General features: G+C 38.9%; 1 protein-coding gene across 4 annotated transcripts in view; it reads left to right on the top strand.

The window, feature by feature from the left end:
* Nucleotides 1-17,942, top strand: part of TUBGCP5 (tubulin gamma complex component 5) — a 106,263-nt gene that overhangs the window by 45,669 nt on the left and 42,652 nt on the right. The window contains exons 7-10 of one of the 4 annotated variants that reach the window (XM_078079020.1): nt 8,621-8,735; nt 9,699-9,788; nt 15,316-15,409; nt 15,902-16,148. In XM_078079020.1, coding sequence (XP_077935146.1) covers nt 8,621-8,735; nt 9,699-9,788; nt 15,316-15,409; nt 15,902-16,148 — 546 coding nt within the window. Of the gene's footprint in view, nt 1-8,617; nt 8,736-9,698; nt 9,789-15,315; nt 15,410-15,901; nt 16,149-17,942 lie in introns of all 4 variants that reach the window. The other 3 variants (XM_036118859.2, XM_078079022.1, XM_078079021.1) reach the window with 3 other exon arrangements.

Below are 17,942 nucleotides of genomic sequence, written 5' to 3'. Positions count from 1 at the left end.
CTCCTTTTTTTTCCTTTTCTCCCTTCCCATATGTTCATCTGTTTTCTCCCTTAAATCCCACATATGAGTGAGATCATATGGTATTTGTCTTTCTCTGACTTATTTAACTTAGCATAATACACACCAGCTCCATCCACCTGTTGCTAATGGCAAGATTTCATTCTTTTTTATTTTATTATGTTATGTTAATCACCATACATTACATCATTAGTCTTTGATGTAGTGTTCCGTGATTCATTGTTTGCGTATAACACCCAGTGCTCTATTCAGTACATGCCCTCTTTAATACCCAACACCAGGCTAACAAGATTTCATTCTTTTTGATGGCTGAATAATATTCTGTTGTGCATATATACCATATCTTCTTTATCCATCAGTTAATCAACATTTGGGTTCTCTCCATAGTTTGGCTATTGTTGATAATGCGTCATATGCCCCTTTGAATCTGTATTTTTCTATACGTTGGGTAAATACCTAGTAGTGCAATTGCTAGATCATAGGGTAGTTCTGTTTTTAACTGTTTTTTTCTTTTTCTTTTTCTTTTCTGTACATTGCATTTTATTTTTTTAATTATGTTATGTTAATCACCATACATTACATCATTAGTTTTCGATGTAGTGTTCTGTGAATCACTCTTTGCATATAACACCCCGTGCTCCATGCAGAACGTGCCTTATTTAATACCCATCACCAGGATAACCCATCCCCCCACCCCCCTCTCCTCTAGAACCCTCACTTTGATACTCAGAGTCCATATTCTCTCATGGTTCGTCTCCCCTCCGATTTCCCCCCCTTCAATCTTCCCCTTCTGCTATCTTCTTTTTTTTTTTTTTTTTAACATATAATGTCTTATTTGTTTCAGAGGTACAGGTCTGTGATTCAACAGTCTTACACAATTCACAGTGCTCACCATAGCCCATACCCTCCCCAATGTTTATCACCCAGCCACCCCATCCCTCCCACCCCCCACCACTCCAGTAACCCTCCATTTCTTTTCTGAGATTAAGAATTCTTCATATCAGTGAGGTCATATGATACATGTCTTTCTCTGATTCACTTATTTCGCTCAGCATAATACCCTCCAGTTCCATCCACATCATTGCAAATGGCAAGATTTCATTCCTTTTGATGGCTGCATAATATTCCATTGTATATATATACCACATCTTATTCACTCATCTGTAGACGGACATCTTGGATCTTTCCATAGTTTGGCTATTGTGGACATTGCTGCCATAAACATCGGGGTGCACGTACCCCTTCGGATCCCTACATTTGTATCTGTGGGGTAAATACCCAATAGTGTAATTGCTAGGTTGTAGCATAGCTCTATTTTCAATTTTTGAGGAACCTCCATACTGTTTTCCAGAGTGGCTGCACCAGCTTGCATTCCCCCCAATAGTGTAGGAGGGTTCCCCTTTCTCCACATCCCCGCCAACATCTGTCGTTTCCTGACTTGTTAATTTTAGCCATTCTGACTGGTGTGAGGTGGTATCTCATTGAGGTTTCGATTTGGATTTCCCTGATGCTGAGCGATGTTGAGCACTTTTTCATGTGTTTGTTGGCCATTTGGATGTCTTCTTTGGAAAAATGTCTGTTCATGTCTTCTGCCCATTTCTTGATTGGATCTTTTGTTCTTTGGGTGTTGAGTTTAATAAGGTCTTTATAGATTTTGGATACTGGCCCTTTATCTGATGTGTCATTTGCAAATACCTTCTCCCATTCTATCGGTTGTCTTTTGGTTTTGATGACTGTTTCTTTTGCTGTGCAAAAGATTTTTATCTTGATGAAGTCCCAATAGTTCATTTTTGCTCTTGCTTCCCTTGCCTTTGGCGATGTTTCTAGGAAGAAGTTGCTGCGGCTGAGGTCGAAGAGGTTGCTGCCTGTGTTCTCCTTTAGGATTTTGATGGACTCCTGTCTCACATTTAGGTCTTTCAACCATTTGGAGTCTAGTTTTGTGTGTGGTGTAAGGAAATGGTCCCGTTTCATTCTTCTGCATGTGGCTATCCAATTTTCCCAACACCATTTATTGAAGAGACTGTCTTTTTTCCACTGGACATTCTTTCCTGCTCTGTGAAAGATTAGTTGACCATAGAGTTGAGGGTCCATTTCTGGGCTCTCTGTTCTGTTCCATTGATCTATGTGTCTGTTTTTGTACCAGTACCATACAATCTTGATGATGACAGCTTTGTAATATAGCTTGAAGTCCAGAATTGTGATGCCACCAGCTTTGCTTTTCTTTCTCAACATTCCTCTGGCTATTCGGGGTCTTTTCTGGTTGCATACAAATTTTAGGATTTTTTGCTCCATTTCTTTGAAAAAAGTGGATGGTATTTTGATAGGGATTGCATTGAATGTGTAGATTGCTCTAGGTAGCATTGACATCTTCACAATCTTTGTTCCTCCATTCCATGAGCATGGAACGTTTTTCCATTTCCTTGTGTCTTCCTCAGTTTCTTTCTGAGTATTTTATAGTTTTCTGAGTATAGATCCTTTGCCTCTTTAGTTAGATTTGGTTAGATTTATTCCTAGGTATCTTATGGTTTTGGGTGCAATTGTAAATGGGATCGACTCCTTAATTTCTCTTTCTTCTGTCTTGTTGTTGGTGTATAGGAATGCCACTGACTTCTGTGCATTGATTTTATATCCTGCCACTTTACTGAATTCCTGTATGAGTTCTAGCAGTTTTGGGGTGGAGTCTTTTGGGTTTTCCACATGCAGTATCATATCATCTGCAAACAGTGAGAGTTTGACTTCTTTGCCGATTTGGATGCCTTTTATTTCCTTTTGTTGTCTGATTGCTGTGGCTAGGACTTCTAATACTATGTTGAATAGCAGTGGTGATAGTGGACATCCCTGCCGTGTTCCTGACCTGAGGGGGAAAGCTCTCACTTTTTCCCCATTGAGAATGATATTTGCTGTGGGTTTTTCATAGATGGCTTTTATGATATTGAGGTATGTACCCTCTATCCCTACACTCTGGAGACTTTTGATCAAGAAATGATGCTGTACTTTGTCAAATGCTTTTTCTGCATCTATTGAGAGGATCATATGGTTCTTGTTCTTTCTTTTATTAATGTATTGTATCACATTGATTGATTGGCGGATATTGAACCAACCTTGCAGCCCAGGGATAAATCCCACTTGGTTGTGGTGAATAATCCTTTTAATGTACTGTTGGATCCTATTGGCTAGTATTTTGGTGAGAATTTTTACATCCGTGTTCATCAAGGATATTGGTCTATAATTCTTTTTGCTGGGGTCTTTGTCTGGTTTTGGGATCAAAGTAATGGTGGCCTCGTGAAACGAGTTTGGAAGTTTTCCTTCCATTTCTATTTTTTGGAACAGTTTCAGAAGAAGAGGTATTAATTCTCCTTGAAATGTTTGGTAGAATTCCCCTGGGAAGCCCTCTGGCCCTGGGGTTTTGTTTGTTGGGGGAGATTTTTGATTACTGCTTCAATTTCCTTGCTGGTTATAGGTCTGTTCAGGTTTTCTGTTTCCTCCTGGTTCAGTTTTGGTAGTTGATACATCTCTAGGAGTGCATCCATTTCTTCCAGATTATCTAATTTGCTGGCATATGATTTCTCATAGTATGTTCTTATAATTGTATTTCTTTGGTGTTGGTTGTGATCTCTCCTCTTTCATTCATGATTTTATTTATTTGGGTCATTTCTCTTTTCTTTTTGATAAGTCTGACCAGGGGTTTATCAATCTTGTTAATTCTTTCAGAGAACCAGCTCCTAGTTTCGTCAGTCTGTTCTACTGTTCTTTTGGTTTCTAGTTCATTGATTTCTGCTCTGATCTTTATTATTTCTCTTCTCCTGCTGGGTTTAGGCTTTATTTGCTGTTCTTTCTCCAGCTCCTTTAGGTGTAGGGTTAGGTTGTGTATTTGAGACCTTTCTTGTTTCTTGAGAAGGGCTTGTAGTGCTATATACTTTCCTCTTAGGGCTGCCTTTGCTGCATCCCAAAGATTTTGAACAGTTGTGTTTTCGTTTTCATTTGTTTCCATGAATTTTTAAATTCTTCTTTAATTTCCTGGTTGACCCATTCATTCTTTAGTAGGATGTTCTTTAGCCTCCATGTATTTGAGTTCTTTCCAACTTTCCTCTTGTGATTGAGTTTCAAAGCACTATGGTCTGAAAATAGGCAGGGAATGATCCCAATCTTTTGGTACCGGTTGAGACCTGATTTGTGACCCAGGATGTGATCTATTCTGGAGAATGTTCCCTGGGCACTAGAGAAAAATGTGTATTCCGTTGCTTTGGGATGGAATGTTCTGAATATATCTGTGACGCACATTTGGTCCAGTGTGTCATTTAAATTCTTTACTTCCTTGTTGATCTTTTTTTTTTTTTTAAGATTGAATTTATTTATTTGACAGAGACACAGCGAGAGAGGGAACACAAGCAGGGGGAGTGGGAGAGAGAGAAGCAGGCCTCCCGCGGATCAGGGAGCCCAATGCGGGGCTCGATCCCAGGACCCTGAGATCATGACCCGAGCCAAAGGCAGACACTTAACGACTGAGCCACCCAGGTGCTCCTGTTGATCTTTTTCTTAGATGATCTGTCCATTTCAGTGGGGGGGGTGTTCCCTACTATTATAGTATTGTTGTCAATGTGTTCCTTTGCTTTTGTTATTAATTGGCTTATATAATTGGCTATTCCCATGTTAGGGGCATAGATATTCACAATTGTTAAATCTTCTTGTTGGATACACCCTTTAAGTAGGATATAGTGTCCATCCTCATCTCTTATTATAGTCTTTGGTTTAAAATCTAATTTGTCTGTAACATAATCAACCATTTTTTCTGTGAATATACTGCTCTCATTGCTATCTCGAGCTCAGACATACTCATTCCCCACCTGTTGCTTTTTGGCTTTGCCACTTTCAATAAAGTGAGCACACTGCTCATCATCCTCAAAAAAAATAAAAATAAAAAAATAAAAATAAAATCTAATTTGTCTGATAGAAGGATTGCCACCCCAGCTTTCTTTTGGTGTCCATTAGCATGGAAAATGGTTTTCCACCCCCTCACTTTCATCTGGGGGTGTCTTTGGGTCTGAAATGAGTCTCTTGCAGACAGCATATCGATGGGTCTTGTTTTTTTATCCAGTCTGATACCCTGTGTCTTTTGATTGGGGCACTTAATCCATTTACATTCAGGGTAACTATGAATTTAGTGCCATTATATTGCCTGTAAGGTGACTGTTACTGTATATGGTCTGTGTTCCTTTCTGGTCCTTGTTACTTTTAGGCTTTCTCTTTGCTTAGAGGACGTCCCCCTTTCAATATTTCTTGTAGGGCTGGTTTTGTGTTTGCAGATTTCTTTAGTTTTTGTTTGTCCTGAAAGCTTTTTATCTCTCCTTCTATTTTCAGTGACAGCCTAGCTGGATATAGTATTCTTGGCTGCATATTTTTCTCATTTAGTGCTCTGAATATATAATACCAGTCCTTTCTGGCCTGCCAGGTCTCTGTGGATAGGTCTTTTGCCAATCTAATGTTTCTGCCATTGAAGGTTACAGATCTCTTCTCCCAAGCTGCTTTCAGGATTTTCTCTTTGTCTCTGAGACTCATAAGTTTTAGTATTAGATGTCGGGGTGTTGACCTATTTTTATTGATTTTGAGAGGGGTTCTCTGTGCCTCTTGGAATTTGATGCTTGTTGCCTTTGCCAAATTAGGGAAGTTCTCTGCTATAATTTGCTCCAATATACCTTTTGCCCCTCTCTCTCTTTCTTTTTCTTCTGGGATCCCAATTATTCTAATGTTGTTTCATCTTATGGTATCGCTTATTTCTTGAATTCTGCCCTTGTGATCCAGTAGTTTTTAATCTCTCTTTTTCTCAGCTTCTATATTTTCCATCATTTGGTCTTCTATATCACTGATTCTGTCTTCTGCCTCATTTATCCTAGCAGTTAGAGCCTCCATATTTTTTTTTTTTAAAGATTTTATTTATTTATTTGACAGAGAGATAGCACAAGTAGGCAGAGTGGCAGGCAGAGGGAGAGGGAGAAGCAGGCTCTCCACTGAGCACGGAGCCGGACGTGGGGCTCGATCCCAGGACCCCAGGATCATGACCTGAGCCGAAGGCAGCCGCTTAACTGACTGAACCACCTAGGCACCCCTAGAGCCTCCATTTTTGATTGCATTTCATTAATAGCATTTTTGATTTCGACTTGGTTAGATTTTAATTCTTTTATTTCTCCAGAAAGGGTTTCTCTAATAACTTCCATGCGTTTTTCCAGCCCGGCTAGTATCTTTAAAATCATCATTCTGAACTCTAGTTCTGACATCGTATTAATGTCCTTATTGAGTAGGTACCTGGCAGTCGGTACTGCCCTTTGTTCTTTTTGTTGAGGTGACTTTTTCCATCTTGTCATTTTCTCCAGTGGAGAATAGATGAATGAGAGAACAAAATGCTAACAGGGTAATAATGTCCCCAGAAAATATACTCTAAACAAATCAGAAAAGACCTGAAACCGGGGGAAAAGAAAGGGAAAGAAAGAAAAAAGAAAAGAAAAAGATAAAAACAAAAACAGAACAAAACAAAATAAAATAATATGATCAAATATGATCAGGCTCGTGCATAGATCAGTGCCACACACTAGATTTTGGGTGTATTTTGGTCTGTTAGAAGAAAGTGCCTCCCAAAATTTTAAAGAAAGAAAAACTTATATATGTACAAAAATAAGGGTTGATTTGATTAAAGGATGGAATATGACTGTAATGGTGAAAATTATAAAAGATTTTATAAAAGGAATAGATAAGAAGTTGGTTGAAAAAAGAAAGAAGAGAATTTAAAAAGAAAAAAGGGAGAGAATGTGATCAGGCAGGAGACTAGAACAAAGCCATTCACTAGAGATTTAGGGTATATTTTGGTCTGTTAGAAACTGTATCCAAAATTTTAAAGAGAGAACAACTTATATATATATATATATATATATATGTACCAAAAATAAGGTTTACTACTATGAACAGATAGAATATGACTCTAAAAATGAAAAATGAGTAAGATTTTTTTAAAAGGATTGATAAAGATGTTGGTTGAAAGAGGGAAAAAGAAAAATTCAAAAAAAAGAAATTAAAATAAAAATTAACTTTGAAAGACTAAAGAATCATGGGAAAAAAGCCGTGAATTCTATGTGCAGTATTCCCCTAGTGCTGGAGTTCTGCCGTTCTCATTGATGGGTAAATTGGTCTTGGCTGGCTGTTCTCGCTGATCTTCTGGGGGAGGGGCCTGTTGCCTTGGTTCCCAAATGTCTTTGCTGGAGGCGGAATTTCCCTGCCCTTGCCGGTTCGGGCTAAGTAATCTGCTTGGGTTTGCTCTCAGGTTTTGTTCCCTGCAAACTTTCCCTCCGGCTTTGGAGGACGAGAGTGAAAATGGCGGCCTCCCAATCTCCGCCCCGGAGGAGCCGACAACTCGGGGCCCCACTCCTCAGTGAGACCCCAGAGAAAAGCAGTCAGTCACTCCCATGTCTCTGGTCTTCAGCCGCACTCCGTGCTCACCCGGCCTGTGACCCGAGTGTTTCTATCTCTGGCACCTGACCCCGTGTGGAGTCTCCAATCCCAGCAGAGTCCTCTGTGCGCTTCCTTGCTGCTCCTCCTGCCGTCTCCCTGTATCTGCCACTTGTTGGGTCCCTGCTGGAGGAGCAGTGGCTCGACTATACCTTGGATCATGGTTTATGGCAACCCCGAGCTGAGAGCCTTGGCTCTGTCTCTGCAGCCGGCTTCCCCCACTCCCGATACCTAGGAGCTCTGCCGCACTCAGGCACCCCCGGTCTTTCTGTGACCCCAAGGGTCCTGAGACCACACTGTCCCAGCGAGTTTCCACCCCCTGCTTAGCTACTGGAGCAACGTCCCTCAGCAGAGCCGACTTCTAAAAGTTCCGATTTTGTGCTCTGCCGCTCTATCACTTGCCAGAAGCGGCTTACGGAAGCCCCCTCCCCCTGCCGTCTATCCCTCGGAACATCGCCTCAGATGCACTTCTCCGCACCTCCTACCTTCCAGAAAGTGGTCACTTTTCTGTTCAGAGAGTTGTTGCTATTCTTTTCTTCGATCTCCTGTTGAGTTCGTAGGTGTTCAGAATGGTTTGATCCCTATCCAGCTGAATTCCTGGGACCAGATGGAATCCAGGTCTCCTACTCCTCCACCATCTTGCTCTGGTACCCCCTATTTTTAACTTTTTGAGGAACCTCCAAACTGTTCAGAGTGGCTGCACCAGCTTGCATTTCCACCAACAGTGCAAGAGGGTTCCCCATTTTCTGTATCCTTGCCAACACCTGTTGTTTCTTCTTGTGTTGTTAATTTTACCCCTTTCTGACAGGTGTAAGGTGGTATCTCATTGTGGTTTTGATTTGTACTTCCCTGATGATGATGATGTTGGGTATCTTTTCATGTGTCTGTTAGCCATCTGGGTGTCTTGTTGGAAACATGTCTATTCATGTCTTCTGCCCAATTCTTAACTGTATTACTTGTTTTATGGGTGTTGAGTTTGGTAAGTTAAAGATCCTTTCTCAATTGACTATTTGAATGGAGTCATAAATCCAGAATTGTGGCATAGTTGCTCAAGTGTTTTTTTTTGTTAACTCTCATAATTTAAACTTTTTAAATATCATTCCAGTAGATGAGACAGATGGCCGAAGCTGGCTGGAACAGCATGTGGTTCATCAGTACTGGACAACCAGATCCTCAAGGTTTCCTCATAGTTTACATTTGCACTCCAATTTAGCTGCTTTCTGGTAAGAAGCTAAGTTTTTCATTTAATGTGTTAATAGAAGAAACTTTGATATCTTAATATTTGCTTTTGATTTATGACTTAAGTCAAATACTTTCCTGAAATTTAAGATTTTTTTTTAGCAATTCTAATACATTTTTCAGTTACTTAATTATTTTAAAAATGAGATTATTGTTTAATTATAGTCTGTTTTTTGATTTGTTACTTTCAAAGCTAATGGATTGGTATGAATTAGGTCATGTATTTGATTTCTGTTTTAATGCACCTACTAAAAAATACAATTAGTATTTTTCTAAAATAATACATACTTTTAAACACTTGGCTAAATCAGCAATGAATATAGTAATTGGAATTGTTCTGGGGTGCCTGGGTGGCTCAGTTGGTTAAGCATCTGCCTTCAGCTCAGGTCATGGCTCCAGGGTCCTGGGATTCAGCCCCGCCTAGGGCTCCCTGCTCAGCGGGAAGCCTACTTCTCCCTCTTCCCCCACCTCACCACCTCCCTGCTCATGTTTTCTCTCCCTCTCTCTCAAATAAATAAATAAAATCTTTTTTAAAAAATTGGAATTGTTCTGAAAGTACTTCTCTGAGAGTATTACAGTTGACATGTAGAAATGAGTATGGGAGGGCATTTAAAACATGTTAATATATTTGCTTATTGATTACTGGTTAAATTACCACTAAATGCATTTTTTTTTTTTTTTAAGATTTTATTTATTTATTTGAGAGAGAGAGAATGAGAGACAGACAGCACAAGAGGGAAGAGGGCAGAGGGAGAAGCAGACTCCCCGCCGAGCAGGGAGCCCGATGCGGGACTCGATCCCGGGACTCCAGGATCATGACCTGAGCCGAAGGCAGTCGCTTAACCAACTGAGCCACCCAAGCGCCCAAATGCATATATTTTTTAATGCATGTAATTTTACTTCATGAGAAACCTTTTCATTGACATTTGATGTTTGCTGTCTAATAGGGACCAACACTTGTATAGCAGTGACCCATTATATGTTCCAGATGACAGAGTTTTTGTTACTGAGACACAGGTTATTCGGGAAACCTTATGGTAAGTCCTATTAAGCTAATTAATAGTGTAGAAGACTTTGTTACTGAGAAGCAGAATTTTGGTTTTTGAAGGAAAAATATTCATGGTTTCTTCACATGCATACTAGAAAATAGGCCATTAGGTTTAACCCAAAACCGTTTCTAATGGGCACCTAAACATAAATTGGGGGACTCAGAAAACCCAAACTTCAGCGTCGATTGTGAAGGTTACGAGAATTTGATATGTTTACTTCTTTTCCATTTTAAGTCATGTGTATGCTATTTAATTAGATTATACCATTATTTTTTAATTACTGAGTTCAAAGAAAGGCTTCTAGTATGCTAGGCAGAGTATGTCCTATACCAGAGTGTATATCCAGGTCCTATATCTGGAAACCAGGAATCTACGAATTTAGGTTGTGAAAAAAAAAAGAATTTAGATTGTGTTCATATAAAAATGAAAATGAGAAATGCAACATGTAGTGCTGGTACTACTAAAATTTCCAGGTTCTGGGTCTCTCTGCCACAAAGGATAATACTGACAATTTTTTTTCTTTCTTTTTTTTTTTTTTTTTTAATACTTCCACAACTTTTTTTTTAATTCAATTAGCCAACATATAGTACATACTTAGTTTCAGATGTAGTGTTAAACAATTCACTAGCTGCTGTTCTTTCTCCAGCTTCTTTAGATTTAAGGTTAGCTTATATATTTGAGATTTTTCTAATTTTTTGAGAAAGGTTTGTATTACAATGTCCTCGTAGGACCACCTTTGCTGTATCCCAAAAGTTTTATACTGTTGTTTTCATTTTCATTTGTTCTTATGAATTTTTTACATTGTTCTTTAATTTCCTGGCTGACCCATTCATTCCTTAGTGGGATGCTCTTTAACCTTCAGGTGTTTGCGTTCCTTCCAAATTTCTGGGTGTAATTGAATTCAGGGTTAAGGCATTGTGGTCTGAAAATACTCAGGGAATAATCCCAAACTTTTGGTATTGGTTGAGACCTGATTTGTGATCCTGTATGTGATCTAGTCTGGAGAATGTTTCATGTGCACTCGAGAAGAATGCATTTTTTGTTGCTTTAGGATGGAATGTTCTGAATATCTCTGTGAAGTCCATCTGGTCCAGTGTGTCATTCAAAGCCCTTGTTTCCTTGTTGATCTCTGCTTAGATGATCTGTCCATTGCTGTAAGTGGGGTGTTAAAGTCCCCTGCTGTTATTGTATTATTATTAATGTGTTTCTTTAATTTGGTTATTAATTGGTTTATATTATTGGCTACTCCCAAGTTAGGAGCATAAATATTTATAATTGTTAGATCTTCTTGTTGAAAAGACCCTTTAAGTATGATATAGTATCCCTCTTTATCCCATACTACACTGTTTGGTTTAAAGTCTAATTTGTCTGATATAAGGATTGCTACCCCAGCTTTCTTTTGATGCCCATTAACATGGTAAATGGTTCTCCGCCCCGTCACTCTCAATCTGGAGGTCTCTTTAGGTCTAAAATGAGTCTGTTGTTGACAGCATATGGATGGGCCTTGTTTTTTTATCCAATCTGATACCCTGGGTCTTCTGATTGGAGCATTTAGAGTACATTCAGAGTAATTGTTGAAAGATGTGAATTTAGTGCCATTGTATTACCTGTGAAGTCCCTGTTTCTTTAGATTGTCTGTTTCTTTCTGGTCTTTGTTACTTTTGGGCTCTCTCTTTGCTTACAGGATCACCCTTAATATTTCTTGCACAGCTGGTTTAGTGGTTTCATAATCTTTCAGTTTCTGTCTGTCCTGGAAGCTCTTTATTATCTCCTTCCATTCTTTTTTTTTTTTTTTTTAAAGATTTTATTTATTTTATTTGACAGAGAGAGAGATAGCAAGAGCAGGAACACAAGCAGGGGGAGTGGGAGAGGGAGAAGCAGGCTTCCTGCCGAGCAGGGAGCCCGATGTGGGACTCGATCCCAGGACCCTGGGATCATGACCTGAGCCAAAGGCAGACGCTTAACAACTGAGCCACCCAGGCGCCCTATCTCCTTCCATTCTGAATGACAGCCTTCCTGCATAAAGTATTCTTGGCTGTATATTTTTCTCATTTAGCACACTGAATATATCATGCCATTCCTTTTTTGGCTTGCCAGATTTCTGTGGATAGGTCTTTTGCCAGCCTCATGTTTATACCATTGTACGTTAAGAACCTCTTGTCTTGAACTGCTTTCAGGATTTGCCCTTTATCTCTGAAATTTGCAAGCTTCCGTATTACATGTTGGGGTGTTAATCTGTTTTTATTGATTTTGGGAGGGGTCCTCTCTCTCTTGGACTTGAAATGCCTGTTTCCGTCGCCAGAGTAGGAAAGTTCTCACCTATGATTTCTTCAAATATACCTTCTGTCCCTCTCTTTCTTTCTTTTCCCTCAGGGACTCCATAATTCTTTTTTGTTGTTTTTTGTTTTTTACCCCTAAAACATCATTTATTGAGTACAAACTGCTGACATATTATTAGCTAAGGGTTTTACAGGCTTTATAAATGTCGTGAAAACAAATAAGATAAAGTAAAACATTTATTTTTTTTATTATGTTATGTTAGTCACCATACAGTACTTCATTAGTTTCTGATTAGTGTTCCATGATTCATGGAACATATAGCACCCAGTGCTCATTGCAACACGTGCCCTCCTTAATACCCATCACCAGGCTCACCCATCCCCCCACCCCTCTCCCCTCTAAAACCCTCAGATTGTTTCCCGGAGTCCATAGTCTCTCATGGTTTGCCTCCCCCTCTGATCTCCCCCACTTCAGTTTTCCCTTCCTTCCCATAATGTCTTCCATGCTATTTCATATGTTCCACGTTTGGGGACTCCAATAATTCTAATATTGTTTCATTTTATAGCATTGCTGGTTTCTCGATGCCTCCCATCATGGTCCATTAGTTGTTTTTCCTCTTTTCCTTGGCTTCCTTCCTTTCTGTCAACTTGTCTTTTATATCACTTACCCTTTCTTCTGCCTCATTTACCCTAGCTGTTAGAACATCCAATTTAGATTGCATTGCAGTTAGAGCATTTTTCAATTCGGACTGATTAGATTTCACTTCTGCACTAAGAGATTCGCTAGTGTCTTTTTTATGCTATTTTCAAGCCTTGCTAGTAACTTTATAATTGTTATCCTGAATTCCAGCTCTGATATCTTACTTATATCCATATCGATTAGATCTGTAGCAGAGTATTACTTCTAGTTCGTTCTTTTGTTGTGAATTCCCCCTTCTAGTCATTTTGCCCAGAGAAGAATGGATGAATGAATGAACAAAATAAAAAATACCAACCTCAACCCAAGCGAAATACACACTAGACAAATCCCAGGAGGTCAGAAACCAAAACAGAAGAGAAAAAGAAGGAAAGAGAAAAAAATGGGGCGGGGGAAGAAAGAATATAATCTCCCAGGGTGGACAAGACAGGGTGATCCACTTGGGGCGCCTGGGTGGCTCAGTCGTTAAGCGTCTGCCTTCGGCTCAGGTCATGATCCTAGTGTTCTGGGATCGAGCTCCGCATCGGGCTCCCTGCTCGGCGTGAAGCCTGCTTCTCCCTCTCCCACTCCCCCTGCTTGTGTTCCCTCTCTCGCTGTGTCTCTCTCTGTCAAATAAATAAAATCTTTAAAAAAAAAAAAAGACAGGGTGATCCACTTGGTCCTGAATGTATTTTGGTCTGTGTGTTAGAAGACACTAGATCCCAAAATTGTAAAGAGAATTGTAAAGTTCTTTCTTACAGAGACAACTTATATACATACAAAAATAGAAATGAATACAGTGAGTGGAAGCCAAAATTGAAGAATATATCTAAAAAATGTAAATGTAAAAAATGAAAGTTTAAAAATGGCATAGAAACAAAGAGTTGATAAAATAAGAAACTAGTTGAAGAGAGAAAAAAGAAAAAAACGAAATGGAAAATTTTAAACTGAAAGATAAACGAATCATGAGAAAAACCCTCAAATTCTGTATACTATTTTCCCCTACCACTGGAGTTTTACCGTCCTGTTTCATCCATAAACTTGCTTTTCACCTGTTCTTCCAGCTAGTCCTCTGGGGGAGGGGCCTGCTGTACTGATTGTCAGGTATCTTTGCCTGGGCAGAGTTGCATTGCCCCCTTGCCAGGGGGCTGGGCTCAGTGTAAGCTGTTTCTCTGTGGCTTTTGTTCCCAGCAGGCTTTTCATTCCTCTTTAGAGGATGCAAATAAAAATGGCTACACCTCTATCTCCAGCCCCAGAGCTGAAAGATCTCACTGTGTCCCAAACTCCGCAGACTCCTGCTGTGCATACCCACACTGATCCTCCCGGGGAAAGGCAGAGGGTTGCTAGGTCACTGTCCTTTGCAAGGCCCCCACACGGAGAGCAGTCATGAGATCAGGCAGTGGTTCACAGTTTATGGCGAACTGAGCTGAGAGCCCCCTCCCGGGCTCGCTGACTGTAACTGGTTTCCCCAGCTCCAATGCTCGGGAACTCTGCCAGCTCAGGTACCCCCATTCTTTCTGTCACCCTGGGGATATTGAGCCCATACTGTCCCACCTACGATTCTGCCCTGCTTCACCACAGCACCTTTCAGGCAGGGACATCTCTCACTGGAGCAGATTTCTAAAAGTTCTGCTTTTTTGCCCTCGGGGGCTATATCACTTTCCAGTAGCCAGCTTTCAGAGGCTCCCTTCCCTGCCATTTATCTCCCAATAAATCCCTTCAGTTTCACTTCTCCATACTCCTACCTTGCAAAAAGTGGTCGCTTTTTTATTTGTAGAATTCCAGCAATTCTTTTCTTACATCTCAGGTTGAATTCATAGGTGTTTAGAATGATTCAATAGTTATCTAGCTTAATTCAGGGGACCAGATGAAATGAGGTCCCCTACTCTTCCATCATCTTGCCTCTCCTAGTATTGACATTTTTAAAAATGGAAAGATCTGCTTGGGCCATCACACAGGTGAAGAAATGCTTTGACAAGACTATTTTGACTTCTCTCTAAGATGATATTGAAATATCTTGAGTCTTAAGGTAATCCATTAAAAAGATTGATGCCTTCTATTTTCTAATTATCTGATGTCTTTGCCCCAACTCCCAGTTCTGAATCTTTCATTAAAATTTCTTAAGCATTGTTTGCAATGAAAAGGATGGAGCTAAGAGTGTATTATGCTAAGTAAATAAGTCAGTCAGAGAAAGACAAATACCATATAATTTCATTCATATGTGGAATTTGGGAAACAACAGATGAATGTGTGGGAAGGGAGAAAAAAAGAGAAGGGGGGGAAGGCAAACCATAAGTGACTCATAACTGTAGAGAACAAACAGGGTTGATAGAGGGAGATGGGTGGGGTATAGGCTAATAAGAAAGGCAGTTCTTAATGATGAGCACTGGGTATTGTATGTAAGTAATGAATCACTAAATTCTCCTGAAACCAATATTATACTATATGTTAACTATCTAGAATTTAAATAAAAATGTGTAAGAAAAGAATTTTTTAAACATTAGTGTAATGAATATTTTTTTAGACTTAAAGTACATTCATCTTTTTTATTTCATTTCAGGTTACTTTCGGGGGTAAAAAAACTCTTTATATTTCAGTTGATAGATGGGAAGGTAACTGTGAGAAACAGTATTATAGTAACTCATTTGACACATGTAAGTTATTTGTACTTATTGTAGTTAATATTAAATAATAGGATTTATGTAAACTGTGGTTCTGTAACTTTAAAACATTTTGCAATATTAAAATTAATTATTAAATATACTTAAGATCCAAAAGGTAAAATTAAATTCTGCATCTTTGCAGTGCTAGAGAATTCTTTAATATTTTTGTTATATTTACATTTAGTTTCAGTTTGTATTTTCTGCTTTTTAATTCTGTCAATTCTGTATTAGGAAGCTGTGTACTATAAATTTTTTGCTTGTAATACATTTATTTACCTTATATGTGGTTTTAAAAAGTAGAAGCCACAATTCTATATTCTGTAGAAATTAATGCTTACATTGTTTACTTTGAGTATAAAACTTTGTTTTCTTTTTCTTATATTAAGCATACTATTTAAAACAGTCATAAATATTTTAGTGAAGGAATATGTATTTGAATGTTCCTAGAAGACTTCAAATGTTTGCGGTTTGCTTCTTTTATAGAGCTGTTTACGATCAGTGCTAGAACAAATAGCAGCATATGGCCAGGTTGTGTTTCGACTCCAGGAGTTCATTGATGAAGTTATGGGGCACAGCTCCGAAGGCATGTTACCTGGAAATGGTTCTCTTCCTAAGAAGTTGACTGAAGCTCCCTTTAGGACATACCAGGCTTTCATGTGGGCCCTATACAAATACTTCATTAGTTTCAAAAAGGAACTTACTGACATTGAGAAGTACATCATCAATAATGGTATTTAAATCTCCTTTCCTTCTACTCATAACACACATAAGTCATATTTTGAATGCCATCTACGTTATTAATTGATACAATGTTTATAAATAACATGAAAAATAAGTAATATGCATGATCATTTTAAGTCATTTTAAATTTGTATTTTAAACCATTCATTCTCTAAAAATCCAAATTGTACAGAAAGTTTACAGTGAAGATTATTCTTCCTGTGCTAATTCTCCAGCCAAGTACTCAGTTCCTCTCCCCAGAGGCAACCAAATCATAAGTTTCTTTTGCATCCTTCCAGAAATAACTTAAACATATGCAAGCAATGCATATTCATATATACATACCTAGAAGTCTGTTTACTTCTCCAAATTATTTTCTAATTTCAATTTTGAGGATTATACCATACAGAAATGTAGAGCCTCCTCCTTCTTTTTTACAAATAGAATATTTAATTCTGTGAATATATCATAGACCAATCCTCTTTGGATGAACATTTAAGTTGTTTCTGATCTTCAGTTGCCAACAGTGATATAGTGTACACATGTGCAGCAAGTTATAGCATAAATTCTTTTTTTGTCAATATATTTTATTTTTTTTATTTTTTAATTTTTTAAATTTTTTTATTATGTTATGTTAGTCACCGTACAGTACTTCATTAGTTTTTGATGTAGTGTTCCATGATTCATTATTTGCGTATAACACCCAGTGCTCCATGCAGTACGTGCCCTCCTTAATACCCATCACCTGGCTAACCCATCCCCCACCCCCCTCCCCCTAAAACCCTCAGTTTGTTTCTCGGAGTCCATAGTCTCTCATAGTGTGTCTCCCCTGCCGATTCCCCCCCTTCAATTTTCCCTTCCTTCTCCTAATGTCCTCCATGCTGTTCCTTATATTGCACATACAGGTGAAACCATATGATAATTGACTTTCTCTGCTTGACTTATTTTGCTTAGCATAATCCCGTCCAATTCAATCCATGTCAATGCACATGATGAATATTTATCCTTTCTGATGGCTGAGTAATATTCCATTCTATATATGTACCACATCTTCTTTATCCATTCGTCTGTGGAAGGGCATCTCGGCTCTTTCCACAGTTTGGCTCTTCTGGACATTGCTGCTATGAACATTGGGGTGCACGTGACCCTTCTTTTCACAATATCTGTATCTTTGGGGTAAATACCCATTAGTGCAATTGCTGAGTCATAGGGTAGCCCTCTTTTTAAATTTTTAAGGAACCTCCATACTGTTTTCCAAAGTGGCTGTACCAGCTTGGATTCCCACCAACAGTGCAAGAGAGTTCCCCTTTCTCCACATCCTCTCCAACATTTCTTGTTTCCTGCCTTGTTAATTTTGTCATTCTAACTGGTGTAAGGTGGTATCTCAGTGTGGTTTTGATTTGAATTTCCCTGATGGCTAATGATGTTGAACATTTTTTCATGTGTCTGTTAGCCATTTGTATGTCTTCTTTGGAGAAGTCTGTTCATGCCTTCTGCCCATTTTTTGATATGATTATTTTTTTGGGTGTTGAGTTTGAGAAGTTCTTTATAGATCTTGGATACCAGCCCTTTATCTATAGTGTCATTTGCAAATATCTTCTCCCATTCCATGGGAGTAACATTAAGGGTAACCTCTTAGTGTTCTTGACTGTTTCCTTTGCTGTGTAGAAGCTTTTTATCGTGATGAAGTCCCAAAAGTTCATTTTCAATTTTGTTTCCCTTGCCTTTGGAAACGTGTCTTGAAAGAAGTTGCTGTGCCCGATGTCAAAAAGGATACTGCTATGTTCTCCTCTAGGATTTTGAT

Source organism: Halichoerus grypus, chromosome 8, assembly GCF_964656455.1.
Source record: "Halichoerus grypus chromosome 8, mHalGry1.hap1.1, whole genome shotgun sequence".
NCBI lineage: Eukaryota > Metazoa > Chordata > Mammalia > Carnivora > Phocidae > Halichoerus > Halichoerus grypus.
The sequence above is the reverse complement of the archived record's forward strand: the minus strand, read 5'-3'. Positions and strand labels throughout refer to the sequence as shown.